Source organism: Tasmannia lanceolata, unplaced genomic scaffold (genome assembly GCF_043159265.1).
Source record: "Tasmannia lanceolata isolate RefF3 unplaced genomic scaffold, GAP_Taslan_0.1 ptg000006l, whole genome shotgun sequence".
Classification (NCBI taxonomy): Eukaryota; Viridiplantae; Streptophyta; class Magnoliopsida; order Canellales; family Winteraceae; genus Tasmannia; species Tasmannia lanceolata.
In genome coordinates, this window is record NW_027518683.1 from 49,082,172 (window position 1) to 49,102,393 (window position 20,222).

At 39.5% G+C, this 20,222-nt stretch overlaps 4 protein-coding genes across 4 annotated transcripts in view; all 4 read right to left on the reverse strand.

Annotated features, from left to right (window-relative positions):
- Nucleotides 1-13,838, reverse strand: part of LOC143880436 (interactor of constitutive active ROPs 2, chloroplastic-like) — a 96,292-nt gene extending 82,454 nt beyond the window's left edge. Inside the window, exon 1 of the mRNA XM_077383450.1 lies at nucleotides 13,828-13,838. The gene's annotated coding sequence lies outside the window, so the exon portion shown is untranslated. The remainder of the gene's footprint in view (nucleotides 1-13,827) is intronic.
- On the reverse strand, nucleotides 728-1,297 carry LOC143879121 (uncharacterized). The gene has a single exon (XM_077381305.1). The coding sequence runs from the start codon at nucleotides 1,295-1,297 to the stop codon at nucleotides 728-730; it is 570 nt and encodes a 189-aa protein (XP_077237420.1).
- LOC143878670 (uncharacterized) lies at nucleotides 4,092-6,772 on the reverse strand. The gene is made up of 5 exons (XM_077380922.1): nucleotides 6,562-6,772; nucleotides 6,371-6,408; nucleotides 5,879-6,110; nucleotides 4,969-5,147; nucleotides 4,092-4,655 (listed from the first exon to the last, which is right to left on the reverse strand). Exons 1-5 carry the CDS (start codon nucleotides 6,694-6,696, stop codon nucleotides 4,421-4,423), a joined length of 819 nt encoding a protein of 272 aa, XP_077237037.1. The 5' UTR covers nucleotides 6,697-6,772; the 3' UTR covers nucleotides 4,092-4,420.
- Nucleotides 13,839-17,197: 3,359 nt separating the features above from the next.
- Nucleotides 17,198-20,019, reverse strand: LOC143878671 (uncharacterized). Its single transcript, XM_077380924.1, has 3 exons — nucleotides 19,411-20,019; nucleotides 19,019-19,171; nucleotides 17,198-18,895 (listed from the first exon to the last, which is right to left on the reverse strand). Exons 1-3 carry the CDS (start codon nucleotides 19,726-19,728, stop codon nucleotides 17,342-17,344), a joined length of 2,025 nt encoding a protein of 674 aa, XP_077237039.1. The 5' UTR covers nucleotides 19,729-20,019; the 3' UTR covers nucleotides 17,198-17,341.
- Nucleotides 20,020-20,222: the final 203 nt, after the last annotated feature.

Here is a 20,222-nt window from a genome sequence, read left to right on the forward strand (position 1 = left end):
TCCATTTTACCTCCACAAATCGTAGGGTTGGGATGATCCTATGGATCTGATTTTTTGTAGACACCTTATCTATGTGAGGGCCTTTAAAATGGATGGCTTGGATCACCCAAACAATGTGGGCCCCCACTGTATTTTAAGCTAGTGTGTAGAGAACTCTCTACACATATGTGTAGGAACCGTTTTCTCATATATATATATATATATATATATATATGAGGGATACCTCAGATAGCTTACATGAGTTGTTCAAGTAGATATAGCGTAGGTGGCTATGTTGTTTTGGTGATGTTAGATATTGATTCTATAGGACCTAAGATGGATAGGGAGTTCCTAAAAAATTATCTCCATAGTATCGTGCTAACCGTTGATTTGTGGAGGTCCTACGGAATGAATGGGTTGTATGAGTCGTTCAACATCCAATGGGCTGGGTGGGGAGGTGATAAATCAATATTTTCTAGTTCAACATCCAAATGGGCCTAGTGGGGAGGTGATAAATCAAGATATTTTGGTTCAACATCCAAATGGGGTGGGAGGACCTAAATCTAGATGGGAGTCAGAAGGACGAGGGGGTTCCGACCAAAAATTTCTTCCTCAACTTGCTTTTCAGTTCACACTTAATTAATAGTATACTTTACAGAAGATGTGAATTCTATATTCCAAGTGGCACATTCTGAATTAATAGTTTGCTATGGAACTCTCCACAACTTCATCGTACATTCTCTGTGCTTCAATCCACATGAGGTTCAATATCTACTGTGGAACTTCTAGCTGGATCAATTTCTGAATCTGAGATACGGTTTGCTTGTTGGCCTACGATCTTGTTTCTGGGAGCTGTACTATGGAACTCGATCTGTAGACGTTGATGCAGATGACCCTTTCCCACTAACCCCCTGTTGATGTCATCTTTCAGTTCTCTCAAAGGGAGAGCTGCAAAAAATCCCTTGATAAATTCTCTGCATGAATCTTTTCCTTCACACAAGATTTCTTGGGAAGAAATGCCATCAATGTTCAATCCAGCACTGCTTGAATCAGTGTCTGTTCTTCCATTTGGTTCCACTTTTCCATTGCTTTCCTCTGGCTTTCGTCTATAAACAGTACTTTCTTTATTGAACCTCAGAATATAGGCTTGATTGCACCCCTCACACAGCCTCTCCCCAAGGGTGTCAATTATGTAAATTGCATCACTTTCTACCTTCAGAACAAAAAAGTGATCACTCCAACTGATGATGTAAACTTGTTCTTCAGATGCACTGACACTTAGTAGCTCCTCCCATATACCTTCAGGAACTCGAAACATTCAGACATATTATCTAGAACAAAAAAACCTACATATGACATCTCAGATACTACCGACAGTGGCCGTACTTGTGCTTCTAAGACCGTATCTAGATCAAAGTAACTCTCGCCTGCTTTTGATTTTCAAACGTGAGGGCATTTCCGTCTTTTTTCCGGGCGGAAATTAAATTTCGACACCACTTCGACATGTTGGAATTGGGTGACTTCAAACAGACATTTCCCTATTTTTCTTACGTCATTTGGAAATTTTTCCTTAAAATATTTGCAATCTCCATCCCTATCTGGACAGCCCCTTCTATACAGTACGAAAGGGGGCACTTCGGATAGGTTAAAGGAAAATAAAAAAGAAATGATGTATTAGCTTTCTTTTTCTTCAATAGTCAATCTCTTTTTTACGATTCATCCTCTTTCTACAAATTATATCAGTATAACCATGACTTGCTAATTGTACTAATCTTAGCTTGTCTTTTCCTTTGTTTAATTAGAGAGTGCCATTAGTACGACCACGATTTTAATAATCACACTCTTTTTTTACTTGCCTTTTCTTTCTTGAGTTAAATAAACATGGGAATTGATATGGAACACCCCCTTTTTTTTTACTTAACACCTGCAAATGACCCTATATACATGTTTTAGCAAACACACCTACTCGGTTTGTCTTATTGGACATTTTTATTGGATTTTTCTGAAATTTTATAAGGACCTACTCTAGGAAGAAATTTGGGACACTAAGTCACTAGTTAAAAAGGAATTTATTCAAACAAGGTTTTTTAGGGTTTGGTCAAAATGGGGTGTCTACAATTCGGAGTAAACTCCTGTGAAGATTTTGAATTCACTAGGTTTTTCTTGAAAAACTCATTGATCTTCATATTAGATGGTGGTTAGTCCAATGGAGGAAAAAAAGGTAAAATCTTATGGAGCGTATCTTTCTGGGCCACTATTTGGGTTCTATGGAAAGAAAGGAATTCCAGGGTTTAAGGGAAACTCTAAGACCTTAGGATTCCTCTATATCAAGGTAATAGCCTTGATGATTTTGGGGTAGTATGGAGATCAAGAAACAAACAGTGCAAGAATGGACTCCACCGGCATCTTGGTTATTAAAGCTAAACTTTGATGGCTCTAGCTATGTGAATCCCTATCCGGTAGGGATCGAAGGAGTGCTAAGAAATGAGCATGGGATGTCCTGTGGGCTTTTGCGGGTCCTATAGGAGTGGCGGACGCTTCAGAAGTGAAGGTGTGAGCCGTCTACCAAGGTCTCAAGTTGGTGGCTAGAGATCGCTTGCACAATATATTGGTAGAAGGAGACTCTAAGAATGTCATTCATTGGCTAACTGGCTCTCAAAAGAACTCTTGGCAGTTTGACAAGTTCTTCGATGAGATGCGAGACCAGATGGCTTCTTCTTCTATTTCGTTTCATGATGTTCGTCGCTCTGCCAACGAGGTGGCGGATAGTCTAGCTAGAGAAGGAGTATCTAAAGAGTCTCTGACGCTCATTGAGTCTCTTCTTCCTGTTTGATCTGTGCTATTTGGCATTCTATGTATTTTGACCATCTTGGCCCTCTTCTCCTTACAATGAGGTTTGGCTACCTTTCAAAAAAAAAAAAAAACTATTTGAGATTTTTGTGATTTTTTTAAGTGTTCAAAACACTCCCTTTTATCCATATAATCCTTTTGATCTCCCTCACTTACCACGATTCGACAACACCGTTTCAATTTGTGGATGATAGCAAATAGTGTTCAACCATTGTGATGTAGAGAGAAAGGAGGGACAGTCATGGTGAACAAGAAGAGAAACAAATTGAAAGATATACAAAGAATTTTTCTTATTAAAAAAGTTTGAAAATTTATTGAAATTACCTGTCAGGTTCACTTTTTAAATAACTTACTTGTCTTACAGGAAAAAGATGCAAATACCCCTCTGTCACTACCCAAAAGCTTTTTAAACTTTCACTTTTCTTCTCTTCTTCTCTGAGATAAAACATTGAATCTACATTCGTTGCAAAGGGAGAAAATATTAATATTCAATCTCTAGAAAATATCGTCTGAGTATAGAGCAGAAGGTCAACAAAGTGATGTGAAAAAAATAAGAAAATAAGAAGACTAAGGAAAAGGAGAAGATAGTACCCTTAAATACCTTTTTCTTTTCTTAAAACTTTAAATATGTACTGCCACAAAAAACAAATTTATTTTGGAGAAGACTAAGAAAAAGATGCAAATACCCCTCTGTCACTTCCCAAAAGCTTTTTTAACTTTCAATTTTCTTCTCTTCTTCTCTGAGATAATATGTTCCTAAACCTACAAATTGAGATTCAAACTATTCTCAGCCCTGAAGATCTTGTTTTGAATTGAATGGGTGATTTGTGTGACATTTAAGCTATGGCACTGCCATTCTGATTGACTGCTGAGATCATCCTGGAAAAAATTAATAGTTTGTTGAACATCTAGCAACGTTCCCCTTCCCTTAGGAGACTTGATCTCTTTCCTTATGCACCTTTTAGTAATGCAGGGATTGAAAATATCATCTCCCTTCTTATTTAGTAGGTAGTAATTATAGGATACTTGCCATCTTTCTCAAGATGAAGGGAGGAAAGTAAATTTGTATTTCCATAATTGATTTGATGGAATATAGACATCTCCAATTTTCTGAAAGTCGGGTTTACCAAGAGGACACCCTTTCCCCCTCTCTCTCTCGGGGTAATTGCCATCTGATAGGTCAAGAGCCAATCATAGTTTTTACAAGCCGATTACTAAAAGCACAGAGAAAAAATGGCGTGCCATTGCTGAAATGAGGGAATGTGGATATTAATTCCATGGTTTATTATTTTCTACCCCATTTAAATGAGCTATCCTAAATAAAATGACAAAATAATAAATAGTGGCTTTTGTCTCTCCTATCTATCACCAGCCTAATTTATGAAATTGTTGCACAGGAGCAACAGTTAAGTCTATAATTTTTCTTCCACTAAAAAAATTGAAACACCACGATTAGTTTGAATAATTGCAAACTAGTGAATAACGGATATATTCTGCTTTTATTGGAAAAGTGCCTCCCAAGCAGCATTGCTCATTTTAAGAGATTTTCTGAAGACTAGCTCCCGTAGCAAAGATAGAATGAAAAGATTAGCTATTGGCTCTTAGGCTTCTGATTGCTTATCAACCAAGCTGTTATCCACCTCTCCTTCTGAGGGACCAGTTCCAACTCCTTTCGTAGCCTCCAATCAAAGTCCGCAATGTTCACAAACCCATAAAATATTGCAATCTTCTTGTGCCCACGAGAAATTGCCTCAAACAGCGCCCACATTGCCGCCCTATTCCTTTCGCCAATGAGAACTGTGTTATCCATCTTGGCCGTCTTCCTCCTTCGCAAACAAGCATCAAATTAGAAAAAAGTATTTAGTACAATGAGGATTGGCATTAAAGTTTTAATTATTTGGGGGATTTGCAAGTGTGAAGGCATTTCGGGGATGGGTCGTTGCATGTGAGAGCAAACACAGTGCCACATAGGCTCACTTTTCAGCAGATTTTGTCTTCATTCATGAGGTGGCTGTTCTCACATGCAGCCCCATCTTCGAAATGCCTTCTGTGATAGACACTAGCAAATCCCTTTATTTAGACAACCTAATTAACCAGAAAGGAGGTATAATTATCTATACAAGAGTTGTTAGGGCTTACAAAGAGGTAATTTTCTTCGCAAACTTAACCTTCATTGCGGAACGGAATTTATTTTTGGAGAATCCACGGATATTTAACATTGCACGGAGAATTAGCCCAGGTAATATTGAAATTAGACCACGTATTTGCCACACCTCCCGTGTAAGTTTTCTTTTCAGGGTGCATTCTCCTTGGCGGTGCTGAAACAATTGAATAGAAAAGTATTTAGCAATGTGAGGAGAGAAATTAACAAAGCAAAGGAATGAGGATAACAATTCCCATCCCTTATTTACCTTAGCGCACTACATTAACAATCTAGATCTATATTACATGATTCACTCAATCCCATGTCATGTTGCAAACTGGTTCATAAGACAACTGGTGATATTACACTAAAACTAAAAAATTTAGTAATCACATGATATACGTGACTCCCAAATTTGAATTCCCACTTTCATATTTCGAACACTTGCAAATATATATATACACACACACATACAGAGAGAGAGAGTTAGAGAGAGAAGAGAGAGAGGAAATGGTTTGTGAGCAGCTGCTCAAATAAGCTTATCTGAGCAGACCTCACAAACCATAGGGGGGACCCCATTTTGGGGGTGATCCTAAGCATTCATTTGGAAGGCCCCATCATGGATCAGGTGTGTACCAAAAATCAGCTCCATCGGATCATCATAGGGTAGGGAAAAATAGACAGATATTGTTTGTCCAATAACATCGATTTAGATCACAGATGCGTGTGCCTCGTATTATTAATCAATTTTTTTACAGTTATGCTTCTAAATTCAAAACTCTTTCGTCCCACGATTGAGAACTTACTGGATATCACTAATGTCAAACATTTTCAATCTAGCTGAAGATCTAGAGAGGAGTCACAAAAGAAAATACCAAAATGAAATGAAGAAACAAGAAAACTTACCTCGAGTGACAAGATGGTCTTCAAGTCAAGATCAGGTTGGTACCAATTAGAATGTTCATAATCGATGAGAAATTTTTGTTGATACAGCCCAAGAATTCGAGCTAGCAACATGATAAGGCATGCATTGATAAAATACCCGCACAATATTAAAGGATTCACTCCATTCATTTCCAGTCGCCCAAAAAGCACACAGTCGTAGTTCTTGAGTTCCGTCTGAAGCGCTTCATAGTACCTATGTGGAAAACCGAAGGGTCAAATAAGATCTAATAGAAACGGCAATAAACAAAGAGCACACACTTTTTGGTGGGCAGGGGCACATCCCACACGACTGGTTCATGGTCAGGGCGCTACTGTCCCTGATAGCAAAAAGATGTTCCCCAGTCTCGTAGTTACACACTCTTTATCTCCCATGTTCATTACCGAGACCAAATCAACATGTAGAAGCAAAATTCCCAACTAATAATTAAAACTGAATAAAGAAAAGTTACATACTCTTTATCTCCGATGTTTAAAACCGAGACCAAATCAACCTGTAGAAACAAAATTCCCAACTAATAATTAAAACTGACTAAAGAAAAAATAAATGGGACCAAATCAACATGTAGAAACAAAATTCCCAACTAATAAGTAAAACTAACTAAAGAAAAATAACTGGTAAACATAAAAAGAGGATTGAAAGATACCTGAAGAGAAGGGAGAGAGAATGAGGATGATTCCTGTTTATAGTAGCTGATGATAGAGGTTTGCACCTCCCCTCTTTCTTCCTCCTCACTCCATAATAATTTGACATAATTGGAAAACTGATTGTTCTCCATCATAGGTTTGCAGTTTTCTGTACTCTGTCTCTCTGTCTCTCTCTCTCTCTCGCCCAAGTCTTCTTTCTTGTTACGCAAAGAGGAATTCTACCAAGTGTCGGCACTCTAGTAGTAAAAGATCTATTTATTTGGGATTTTTGCCGCTTAGTTTACAAAATTATTGCTATAAATTTAATATTTGCTAAAAAAAGAAACCTTACTTTTAGAATATATAATTGCTAAAACGAAACAAACGTATGTCACGTTTACCTGTTAAATTTTTTAAAATGACTAAAATACCCCCCAACCTTCTTTTTCAATATTAAACATGCTGTTATTGCGTCTGGGTGGGACCCACCATAAGAATGATCTTAATACTAAGGCCTAGGTAGGCCAACAACGGCAATGAGTTTGGACATGTGTTTCCAGAGATTTTTTATGATGTGTGGTTGTATAAACCCGTATTTTTTTCAAAAAGTACGGTACAGCCCACACCGTAGGATCATCCAAGTCGTCCGTTTGTCTGGCCACAACGTAAATAGGTTGTGCCCCAAAAATCATTTCCATAGAATCATCCTAACACTCCGATCAATAGAAGTTTCCATATTATGATCCTAACCTCTAATCCATAGAAGTTTTCATAATGTGCAGTCCCTCTATAGATCGGAGGGTTAGGATCATCTCATGGAATGATTTGTGGGGCACAACCTATTTACATTGTGGCCCGACAAATGGACGGTTTCAACCATCATCTGGTGAGGGTTGAACCCTACTTTTGAAAAATAAGGGTTTATATGCCACACATCATATAAATTCCTGTGTTTCCTACCTAGATCAGCAGAAGGGCCAAAGGGTGTGTCCTTAGATATATAGAAGGGATACTTTAGTAGCGCCTTAACTGGGTTATTTAACAGTTCAATACATTTTTTTTTTGGTAGGTAAGCTGGGGTTAGGCAGGACCCCTACCAGATATATTGAAAAAAAAAAAAAGATTACAAATTCAAGGGGGCTTAAAGGCCAAGCAAAGAGGAACAGCCATCCCAAGGCATCGAAGGAAAAGAGAGAGGGCCCTTATAGAGGCATTAAACATGGAAAATTAAATTACAATCTATAATGAGGAGCTCCAGTGGAGTCGCGAGCAATTAGGTCCAGCAGTTGAGGCGGGATGTCTTGAACTTGAATATCATCTCCTTTGCAGATGCAATTTGTCTTTGAGAGAAAATCAGCGGGCTGATTTCCTTCCCTCCAAAGATGGGTGATCTTCCAATCATTGAAGGTGCTAAGAAGGGATTCAATTCGGCCAAGAAGCATGATAGCTTTCCAGGGGCATTTAGACTCCTTTGAGATGGTTTCGACAGCAGATAGGGAGTAAGATTCCACCTAGATTTTACAAATGTTTTTGGATTTGGCTAACTCGAGCCCATGACTAATAGCTTGAAGCTCCAGGATGTTGATTTCTGATTTAGCTTTCTGAGAGGAGAATAGAGTTGTTGCCGTGCCGGTGTGATCTCTAATGATGCCTCCGATAGAACCTTCTGAGTCGGTGAGCGACGCATCAGAATTCAATTTTGACCATCCAGGATCTAGTTTTTGCCAGATGCAGGACTGCATTTTATCCTTTTTCTGAAAGAGTGGGAGGTCGAAGTTTTCAGAGAAGAATTTGGATCGTGTTAGATCTTCATCATTCAATTTCAGAAAACAGATGCGGGATCTCACTGAGTGGAGGATGTGCTTGAGGACAGATTGCTTGTGAGTTTCTTTCTTTTCATGTACTCTTTTGTTTCTCTCGAACCAGAGAAAGAAGATAGCAGTTTGAAAAGCTAATCTTAGAGCAGTAGCTGACTGACCTTTACCACGGGAGCAGCTCCGGAGCCATTCCTCTTCAAGGAGTAATGATCTTTTTGGATTTTTCCTGAAATTGAATCTCCAAAGGATTGACTTCCAGACCCATCTTGAGTACGAACATCGAAAGAAAATGTGATCAATTGATTCGTGTTCGGTATGGCAGAGAGGGCATTTGAGATAACTGTTTGGGCCAAGGAATCCGAGCCTATCTCTCGTAGTTAATCTCCCTTGAAGAGCCAGCCAAGCAGTAGTAGCAAATTTGGGCACAAGACCAGGGAACCAAATGGAGGGTGCCCAGTTGATCCGAGGAGATTTCTTCCGGATTGAGTTCCACACAGACTTAGGGTTGAATTCTCCTGAGGATGATGGTTTCCAAATAGCCATGTTTGAGCGACCAGGGGTAATGATGGCCGTAGAAATGATCTCTTTCAGGTCTTGGAGATGAGGGTGCCACGAATTGCTTGAGTATAACTGACTTACCTAGACATTCTTTGGATGGATGTTGAAGGAGCCAGCAAAAACAAGATCAGAAACAGCACCATTAGGGTGCCAAGGTTGCTTCCAAAAATCGATGCCTTTACCATCACCAATAGCATAGCAGACAAGCTTCTTTATTATCTCCCTAGTCTGGAGGATCCCTCTGAATCCCCACGAGGGGGAGGAAGGCATTGGGATACTCCAGAGATTCTGTGATCTGATATATTTGCGGGAGATCCAATCTTTCCAGAGGGAAGGCTTGCCGGAGGCTAAAGCCCAGAACTGTTTCATCTGCCCCACCTGGTTGATATCTCTGAGGTGTCTAATACTTACTCCTCCCTCGGCTTTTGGTTTGCAGAGATTATCCTAGGCAATGAGGTGGATATTTTTGGTTTGATTAGACCCAGACCAGATAAATTTTTTGAAGATTTTCTCAATTTCCTCCAAGATTTGGATAGGCACATTGAATGCAGCCGACCAATAGACTTGGAAGTAAGTTAGAACCGCTTTGATCAACTCAATCATCCCAGCTCTAGACAAGGTGAGATTATTCCAAGCAGCTAATCTTTTCCTTATTTTGGAAACCAAGGGAGAACAGTCTTTGGCTGAGAGCCTGGAGGTGATTAGGGAGAGCCCGATGTAACGGATGGGTAAGGAACTTGGGTGAATACCAAGGATATATCATATGAGGTCTTTTTGAAAGTTGTTGGAATTGTTGAAGAAAACCTCACTTTTTTGTCTATTCAAGGAATGGCCAGAGCAGTAAGAGAATCTGTCCAGGCAATTGACCAGAGATTGGGCAACACTCTGGGAGGCATTGGCGAAAATGACCACGTCATCAGCGAAAAGAAGATGGGAAATGTGGATATCTTTCTTGGAAAAGGGAGTGGAAATGGTCTTAGAGAGGATTGCTTCATTGAGGATGCAGGTAAGCATCTCCATATGGATGCAAAACAGAAGGGGGGAGAGGGGATCACCTTGTCTAAGCCCATTAGACGAAGGGAAGAATCCTTTAGGAGAGCCGTTGATGAGCACAGAGAAGACAGGGGTGGATATACATTCAGTGACCCACCTGCACCACGAGTCCTTAAAACCTATTTTTTTCATGAAACAGAGAAGGGATTTATGACAAACACTGTCAAAGGGCTTTTGGAGATCAAGCTTGAGACACATAGAGGAAGATTGGGATGCTCTATCGAAGTTGTGCAGTAAGTCATGGGTGAGGAGGATGTTTTCCTGGATTGATCTACCCTTGATGAAAGCAGTTTGATTTTGGCTAATAATATCCCCTAGGACACTACGGAGCAGATTAGCCAAAATTTTGGAGATAATCTTATAAAGAAAGTTGCAAAGAGAAATGGGACGATATTTATCTGGGGAACAAGAGTCAGGGCTCTTGGGGATAAGGGTAATGAAGGTGGCATTGACTTCCTTGAGGAGGTTACCAGTCACAAAGGAATTTTGCACAGCTTTAACTACATCATTCTTGATTAGATACCAGAAGGCTTTGAAAAACTCTCCATTAAAGCCATCAGGCTTACGGCTTTTGTTCCCATCAGCTTCTTTGACAACCTTTTCAATTTCTTCACAGGTAATTGGGGAGCAGAGGTTTTCAACTTGGGTTTGAGTAAGACATTTTGAGGGATCTGGTATGGATTCAAGGGAGGGGTTAGGGTGGTTGGAGTTCAGGATGGACTGGAAATGAGAGACAAAAATTTGATTTACCTCGGTTTGATTTGAGGTGATTTCCCCATTAGGCAAAGCAGTAGCCTGAATACAGTTGATGTTTCTCCTGGAGCTGATTGCAGCATGGAAGAAGTTGGAATTAGTATCCCCAGAATTCAGCCAAGAAATTCTCGATTTCTGTCTTGCAATCTCTTCCTCTCTCCTGGCAGTTAACATGAATTGATCTCTTAAAACACTTTCTTCCCTTCTTAAAGCCAGATTCTGAAGATCAGTGGAAATTTTCTTTTGAATGTCCTCAAGTTTCTGCCTTACAATGGGAAGCTGAAGATGAACCAGACCAAAACTTTCTTTGTTCCATTTTTTCAGATCATCCTTTGTTTTCTTTAATTTAGAGACAAGCCGGAACATGGGGTTACCAAAGGTTTCAGATTGCCAAGATCTCTCGACAATCTCGAAAAGAGAGGAATCCTCAAGCCAAGTGTTGATGAATATGAAAGGCATAGCATCAAGGGGAGGGGATTCTTGGGTTTGAACTATAATTGGGGAATGGTCAGAGATGTTAGGATATTTATAAATTCCCAAGAAATTGGGGAATTTCTGAATCCAAATTCCGTTGACCAGGGCTCGATCCAGGTGCCTCAATTTGATGTCTCCAGATTTGGAGCAATTTGACCAAGACAATGCTTGTCCAACAGTTTTCAAGTCAAGAAGAGAGCAATCATCAATGCAGTCATTAAAAGCCTTCATATCATCAATGTTTGGGGGAGCTCCACCTAACCTTTCAGAGTGGAATCTGGTAACATTGAAGTCTCCCACCAAAAGCCATGGTTGAGAAGAGGATCGAAGTGATTATTGGCTATAAGACATATGTCAGGAGGGAGAATTCTTTGGGAGCTAGGGGTTCCTCCCTAAGGGGAGTAGAAAGAGGTGGGTCAGAAATGCTAGCTACAAGAGGAATTTGCTCAGTATCACGGGGATCTATAGAGCCAAGGACAAAGAATTTATTAGTAGTAGGGAGGGTGGAATGAGGAGTTTCAGAATCCAAAGTTATGGGATCATGAGTATCGGCAGAGGAATTAGAAGTCAATTGAGCCTCAGGAGCCAGATTCTCCAAAGGAGCTTCCTTGAGGGAATGATTACTTGTCTCTTCGGTGGGGGTGTCTATTTGATTTCCAGGGTTGGGGGGAGTGAAGGTTTTTAGGACCCATTTTTTAGTTTGAGTCTTCTGAGCAGCCTGATAGGTTGAAGTTGATCTAGCTTCAGGAGGGGACTTTGGGCATCTATCAGAAGAATGGGAGAAATCCTAACTGGAATGGCAAGCAGCAGGTTTCCAATCATATTCAACTCTTTGGGGTTATGAATCTTGGGGAGTGTGGATTTGGATGGAGTCAGGAAGGATCTTATCACCTTCAATTTCTATACAGACTCTGGCAAAACCCAGTCTCATTCCACTAGCAGTTTGGGAGTCCATATAGAGAGGTTTTCCGATGGAGCTTGCTATTTTACTGAGACCAGTTTTGGACCAAAACTGTAAGTGAAGACTTGGGAGCTTAATCCATAGAGGAATTGAGGACAATTTAAGCTTTTCGAGAGAGCAACCGGGAGCCCATTTTTGTAAGATGAGAGGCCTCCCCCTACATTGAGAACCTGGCTTTCGAGAGCGGCGGTGCAATCTTCTCCATTGGAGAATCTTATGAGGAAGAAATTCTTGGCCATTGGGTGGATTTGGACCCTTTGGTTTTCCATTTCCGAAGAAGAAAATCACGGAGGGCTAGAAAGTAAGGTTTTTTACCCAACAAGTAACCAAGAAGACAGTTAGTCCATTTGTTTTTGGCTTCAAGGATATCATTGTCTTGGAGGAAGACTTTTGTGAGTTCAGGGGTTTTGTTTAGACAATCAGGGTAATGGTCGAGGTCTATGGGTTCAGATGACGCAGTCTGGTCATTGAAAAGACCATTACAGCTTTTGGGGCGTGGTTGAATCACACGGGGGGCAGGGGGGCTGGATGGGTAGCCTGGGGAGAAGGCGATTTTTCTTGGTTTTCAGTTCTCAGTTGGGAGGAAGGGGACGCAGGGAAGTGAGTTTCTCCTGGACTAGGGGATGAGATGGCTCCCTTGGGACTTTCGATGGGCGGGAAGGAAAGGAGAGGGGGGAGTAAATTTGAATTTTGGCATTTGGGGGGTGGTCCAAAAAAAATTTCAAACTTGCCAGCTGCGGCAAGCCTGGGATTCAACAAAGGGCTCAGACTCTGAGGGAAGGAGTTGACTGGTTCGTACGAAGGGGACAACGACTTCCTATGAAGGTTAGGTTTGATGGGAGTAGGTCCTGCAGATTTCAAAGTGTCCAAGGATTTTCCAACAATAGTAAGCTGGGCAGAGCTCAAATCAGAGATGCCGGAGGAGAGATTTTTCTTCCCTCTTTCATCATCTTCACCGGTGGATTCTAGGTAGAGATTAACAGTAGCAGGTGGGGGAGGCTTGAATAGTTCCTTCTGGTACTCACGAACTGTCCCTTGTTGCTGGAATTTACTAAGGGCAGAATCAAAATCTTCAAATTCAGTTGGGCCAAACCGAACACAGGGCACCATTTTCAGATCCTTCCATTCCATATTCTTGTGTGTTTTTTCATACCATTGAAACCATTGTAAGTATTCTCCTTCCATGTGAAATGAGGAGAGAGGTACCTTCAAATCTTCAGCTGTTTGATGAAAACAAAAAAACTGCTCGGCACAATATGCCCACCCCGTCAGATCATCAAAACCGTCGAAACGAGGGAACTCAAGCCTAGTGAACCTCGTTTGAATGGTTCCTTCTATAGTTCCAGACCTTGATGTTTCGTTTCCTCCACTCTCAACATTGAAAGAGATCCACTTGCTACCAGAAACATCATCCTCCGTTGATTTCTGATTTTGATTTTCCATGAACTTGGAAAACATCTCTGCCAAGTTGTTAACGGTTTCTTCCAACTTCTCCACTCTCTCTTCCATGGCTGATTTTCTCTTGAGATGAGATCTATTTGGCATGCCAAGATCAAACTTTGCTTTGATACTAAAATGATAGGTACCCAGAAGTAGATATTGAAGAAGACGAAATAATGGTTTGTTTGGGAAACCAGTCCCTCATACAAACGCACGAAATTAAGTTAAACTCTTCTCTCCCTTTTCCATTCAGAGATAAGAAAATATAAACGTCTACAAAGATCTGAAGTTCAATACACTAGGACTCTACAACCAATCAGAATAAAGGATAAATAAAAGATAAATATGAAAGATAGCCTAAACCTAACAAGCCAACGTAAATAGTTGGTTATTGAAATCCCTAAAATTTAGGGATTTAACACAACATGGAGAGGAAATTAGTGAAAAATATTTAAAGAAATCGAAGGATGGTCAGATAGTAGTAGCAACTGAAAATTTTACATTTTGTAAAACCTCACAAAATCCAAATCCTAGGCACGATCAAATCCCAACATCAAAGAAGAAAATACAAAAACCTCATAAAAAATATTCAGTTCAAAATTCATACTCCAAAAAATATACACTTGAATGCGAAAACAATTAGAAAGTCCAACCTCTATCTAACTCAACCCAAGCCATCCCAACCTGAGCTGAAATCGAGAATGGTCAGTCCAAATATAAGTTGAAGGGTCATGAAGGCCATTTGGTGGCTCACGTTTACTATTGGAGATTTTACTAATTAGGGATTTTTGTTGGGGTTCCATGTAAAAGCAAATAGTCCCACATCAGATAAATGAAATTGATGGGGATGGGTTATAACGGAATGGGCACCCTCCCCTTAACAGCTAGCTTTTAGGGGTGAGCTCTACCCGGTTGAATTCCCCATTCATGATAAGCATTCTTGCGCGAAATAAGTCATCTGGTAGCTCAACAGGGTTAGGGTCACCATGTGAATTACAAGGAAAGTCTTAGTAATTGATTAGAAAAAGAAAATATCGCAGTCATACTATAAGTAAGTCCATGCTTTCCCTGTCTAGAGACTTCTTTGTGACTACCATTTCTCCTTTTTGTATGCCATGAGAATGCTATTTGGCAGCAATTTTAGATTTTTAACAATTCAAAGATTATTAGTTAAGAAAATATTTGCTCACTAATTTAATAATTTGCTTCTTTATAAGGTTTTTCATCTGCTGACTGCAAAAAAATTACTAAAAGGTAATTCAATCTGAGTATGTGCTCCTTGGATGAAAGAGCCTCTTATAAGAACTGCATGTGTTGTTTTATTTTTTAAGAACTGCCTCTTATAAGAACTTATATTTTTTTTATTTTTGTATTATTTTAATTCATCTTTGTCGTTCATTTAAATTTTCTATAATTCCTTAATTGACTCTTGATGAGAACTACTGTTTTTCTAAACAGATTTCTGAGCCTGTCTTCTTTAATTTTTTTTCTCTGTTCTCCCACCCCATTCATCGTGCATCGCATGATTGGTCCCACTAGTGTGTGTATGTGTGTGTGTGTATATATATATATATATATATATATATAGAGGAAAGTGAAGCTACACCGCCGGCTTAAAATACAATGGGCCCACATTGTTTTGGTGATCCAAACCATTCATTTGATTGGCCCTCACATAGATAGGGTGTCCACCAAAAATCAACTCCATAGGATCATCCCAACCCTTCAAACTGTGGAGGCAAAAATGGACAAATTTGTGAAGGTTTTTACACGTTCATTTTTGCCTCCACAAATCTTAGGGTTGGGATGATCCTATGGAGCTGATTTTTGGTGGACACCCTATCTATGTGAGGGCCAATCAAATGAATTCTTTGGATCACCAAAACAATGTGGGCCCATTGTATTTTAAGCCGGCGGTGTAGCTAAGTTAGCTACACCGGCGGTGTAGCTTCACTTTCCTCATATATATATATATATATATATATGTTTTGGCTACCGGAACGGAACATTGCGGTGTTTCGTCCGTTTCATTTGGCGTTTTGTTCCGCTACGACGAGGGATTTTTTTTATTAGTTAAAAATATGAAAAAAAATTCAAAAAAAAAAAATCAAAAAAAGTGAGAAAAATAGAAGAAACAATTAACTCAACTCAACTCAACTCAACAAAGCCTTTATCCCAAACTAGTTGGGGTCGGCTAAATGAATCCTTTAGAAAAAATTCATTAAGTAGGTAAAAGGAATCTACCCGGCTGAATGAATCCTTTAGAAAAAATTCAAGAAGAAGGTAAAAGGAATCTACTGGGCTCTAAAAGGATAAAATAGAAGAAACAATTAATTGAACAAAATATGAAGAAGATCCAACATTTACTTAAAGGAAAATCATTATCAGCTGAAAATACCCCATCGTTTGGAAGGAAAATCATTATCAGCTGGAAAACCTGTGTGTTGACCAGTGCCTGACAAGATGAAAACTTTTTAGAGACCAAATTATGAGACTTTTTTAACCTGACTTTTGGGATTTAATAATACTTGGACATGATAGATTTTAAGAATTTTTAAAATTAGAAAAATACCCCATCGTTTGGAAGTTAGGATTTTGACCTGACCCATTTTTTCACATTTTGGACTAGAACTAGAAAGTTGACTTTTTATCCTTTTAGATTTGGGTTTTGAAACTATTTTTAATAGATCCAAATGGGGGGTATTCCATTATTTACATGTAAATCTTAAGTAAATGGACAGTAAAATAGTAACGGGCTTTACATGTAGATAGAACTAGGAAGCAAAATCAGGGAGAAGAAGAGCTTTACATGTAGATAGAACCAGGAAGTAGAATCAGGGAGAAGAAGAAACATGAAGAGATGAAAATAAACAAGAATTGTGGAATTCCGGATGAAGAAACACATTCCGCTTGTTGATAGAACCAGGAAGCAGAATCAGGGAGAAGAAGAAACAGGAAGAGATGAAAAAAAAAAGAATTGTGGAATTCCGGACGAAACAACACATTCTGCATGTTTCTTCCGGAATTCCGGTCGGGGGACCGGAACGGCATATATGGCCGTTCCATTCCGGATTCCCGTCCGGAACTGGAATTCTGGTCCATTTCGGCCGGAACGGAACGGAATTTATAACTATAACTATAACTATAACTATAACTATATATATATATATTATATAACTGTATCTGAGGGATACCTCAGATAGCTTATTTGAGTTGTTCAAGTAGAAATAGCGTAGGTGGCTTTGTTGTTTGGGTGATGTTAGATATTGATTCTATAGGACCTAAGATGGATAGGGTGTTCCTAAAAAATTATCTCCATAGTATCATGCTAACCGCTGATTTGTGGAGGTCCTACGGAATGAATGGGTTGTATGAGTCAGACAACATGAGTGATGGTATGGTGGGGAGGTGATAAATCAAGATTTTCTGGTTCAACATCCAATGGGCTGGGAGGTGATAAATCAATATTTTCTAGTTCAACATCCAAATGGGCCTAGTGGGGAGACGATAAATCAAGATATTTTGGTTCAACATCCAAATGGGGTGGGAGGACTTAAATCTAGATGGGAGTCAGAAGGACGAGGGCACTCCGACCAAAAATTTCTTCCTCCACTTGCTTTTCAGTTCACACTTAATTAATAGTATACTTTACAGAAGATGTGAATTCTATATTCCAAGTGGCACATTCTGAATTAATAGTTTGCTATGGAACTCTCCACAACTTCATGGTACATTCTCTGTGCTTCAAACCACATGAGGTTCAATATCTACTGTGGAACTTCTAGCTGGATCAATTTCTGAATCTGAGATATGGTTTGCTTGTTGGCCTACGATCTTGTTTCTGGGAGCTGTACTATGGAACTCGATCTGTAGACGTTGATGCAGATGACCCTTTCCCACTAACCCCCTGTTGATGTCTTCTTTCAGTTCTCTCAAAGGGAGAGCTGCAAAAAATCCCTTGATAAATTCTCTGCATGAATCTTTTCCTTCACATAAAATTTCTTGGGAAGAAATGCCATCAATGTTCAATCCAGCACTGCTTGAATCAGTGTCTGTTCTTCCATTTGGTTCCACTTTCCCATTGCTTTCCTCTGGCTTTCGTCTATAAACAGTAGTTTCTTTATTGAACCTCAGAATATAGGCTTGATTGCACCCCTCACACAGCCTCTCCCCAAGGGTGTCAATTATGTAAATTGCATCACTTTCTACCTTCAGAACAAAAAAGTGATCATTCCAACTGATGATGTAAACTTGTTCTTCAGATGCACTGACACTTAGTAGCTCCTCCCATATACTTTCAAAAGACATGGCTCCTTGCAGGAACTCGAAACATTCAGACATATTATCTAGAACAAAAAAACCTACATATGACATCTCAGATACTACCGACAGTGGCCGTACTTGGGCTTCTAAGACCGTATCTAGATCAAAGTGCTGATCTGAGAATTTCTTCCTGTAGTTCTCATTTGTGCAGAGGTTTCTCCATACCGAAGACCCTTCACGGATCAAGTTATCAAATTCACATCTCAGTGGTAGAGTTCTTGGATTCCTATGCAGCCAGTCAGCGATAACAGTGACAAGAACTGTACAGGCACTTCCTCCTGCTGCTTTCTCATGGCGTTGATCGATGGTAGCTAGAAAAATTTCAGTTACTAGCTCCATTTGTCCATCTCTACTTGTCACTTTTTTCCTTTCCCATGCTCCAATCTCAAAACGATCATCATTTTCAAACCCAGAACCTTCAAAGTTGTCCTCATACTGAACTTGTCTTGGTTGTGAAGGCAGTGTAAATTGCATGCTTGCGTGGTCGCGGCGGTCCTTATCAATATCATCACCGCCATCATCACCATATGCTTTGTTAAGTAGTGGTGTATCTCTGGGATGATAAACTCCTCTGAAAGCCGGATTTCTTTTGTTCCATGAAAGGAGCCTCACTAGTGAAGGTTTTTGGGTGTCTGGCTCATGGAATGAATGCCCAATTACCCATTTTTCATCCTTGTTGTATTCAAATGTGCCCTCAACATGGCTAGCCAGGAGATTCATTGTTGCCAGCTTCCCATAGTTAATCTTGGACTCGTCATCGGAGGATGAGTCTGAAGAAGATGGGTCAGTGCTCCGCTTAGGCGAAAGTTTACCACTGCTAACGTTTTGATTTTCCATATCTAATGTCAGATTTTTGAATCTTTTGCTATGGGGCTGAGGATGTCTTATACATGGCAGTGAAGGTAAATTTAGAGCTTGAGCAAGTGGATGTACGGTGCCCCCTTTAGTTTGGAGCTCAAAAAATTCCAGTGTCACCTTTGAAAAATCACAAAACAGATAAATAAGCATGAGGCAAATCTAAATTGTGCGCTTAGATTTTATCTTTCAAAAAAAAAAAAAAAACAATTGTGTGCATAGATATGATGATGCACAACTTACTTTCAGCTCTGCATCAGTAGTAGAGCCTACGACGTCGCAGCTGACTGGGATTCTGATGGTTTTCTTGGAGCTTTTAGTAGGAGTGAATTCGGCAATATCTAGTTGGACTTTGTCAAGAATTGGAGTTCTCTCATTCGACTTCATTCCAAATGCCTAATTCAATATTGACAATTTCAAACTAGGAAACCTCATATGATCACTTCTGATGAAAATTGAAAAGACAACAAAAAGAAACTATAATATGATATCCCAATTTTCTGAGCGTAGTGATAAAACTAGGAAACTTCATATGATCACTTCTAATGAAAATGGAAAGACAACAACAACAAAAAAAACTATATGATCTCTGGTTTTATTGTTACAATTTACTGAACTTACTGATAATTACTTACATGAACCTTGAGATTGATTGCCCAACATCTGAAACTTCCAGATTTCATCATTTTCAGCTTGCAGACATGATCGAATCCTTCATCCCAGGTGACGGTGCCATCGGGTTGAATACACTGCTTTGAGGTGCAATTACTCGCCACGCCTTTCCATGGATTACCCTTATCTTTTCTAGAGCCCCTCCATTCTATTTGCACAATCAAATTATTATTTTCTTGATTCTCTAAGTCACCCACTGATAAACCACGGAGATCATGGATAACAAGATGGAGCTTAAAGCTCCTTGCTGCAGGAAAATGCCAGATTTTCCATCTACCCATCCTGGAACGAAATTCGCTGCTCACAATACCAATGGAGAAGGAAATATCGGAACGATTTTCAGATATGAAAGTGGAAATTGTTGATAAACAAAGGTGGGCTTTTCATGTTTATCAATCTGGCTTTTAGAGCAGCACATTTTGAATCTGTTTCAGGTCAGTTTCTACCCTTGTAAGCAAAATTTGAAAAGTGTGTTGACTCGTTCATCACCAACATCATCCTTCACATCAATATCTGTGGGTATCTCTACCCTTGCAACCTCATGCTTCTTTCATTATTCTGTTCTAGGATAAAACTAATCATAAATTGAAGTTGAAAAAATAAAATAAAAAATACAATGAATGTTTTGCATTTCTTGCAGAATTTAAATATCATATGCTAAGTTGTTGCACATGCGCCCTTTGCCGCATGAACTGCCCGAGTAAAAGGGTGGCCAAGAAAATATTACTGCGTGCTATTGATCTGTTTTGCCCATTAATGTTGACCTTTTTTAAAA

Coding starts and splice junctions, on each gene's coding strand:
- LOC143879121 (XM_077381305.1), bottom strand. CDS start 1,297: ATGTTTCGAGTTCCTGAAGGTATATGGGAGGAGCTACTAAGTGTCAGT.
- LOC143878670 (XM_077380922.1), bottom strand. CDS start 6,696: ATGATGGAGAACAATCAGTTTTCCAATTATGTCAAATTATTATGGAGT. Junction 6,409..6,561: donor TCTCTCTCCCTTCTCTTCAG/GTATCTTTCAAT, acceptor TTGTTTCTACAG/GTTGATTTGGTCTCGGTTTT. Junction 5,148..5,878: donor AGACCATCTTGTCACTCGAG/GTAAGTTTTCTT, acceptor CAATTGTTTCAG/CACCGCCAAGGAGAATGCAC.
- LOC143878671 (XM_077380924.1), bottom strand. CDS start 19,728: ATGGGTAGATGGAAAATCTGGCATTTTCCTGCAGCAAGGAGCTTTAAG. Junction 19,172..19,410: donor CAATCAATCTCAAGGTTCAT/GTAAGTAATTAT, acceptor ATATTGAATTAG/GCATTTGGAATGAAGTCGAA. Junction 18,896..19,018: donor CTACTGATGCAGAGCTGAAA/GTAAGTTGTGCA, acceptor GATTTTTCAAAG/GTGACACTGGAATTTTTTGA.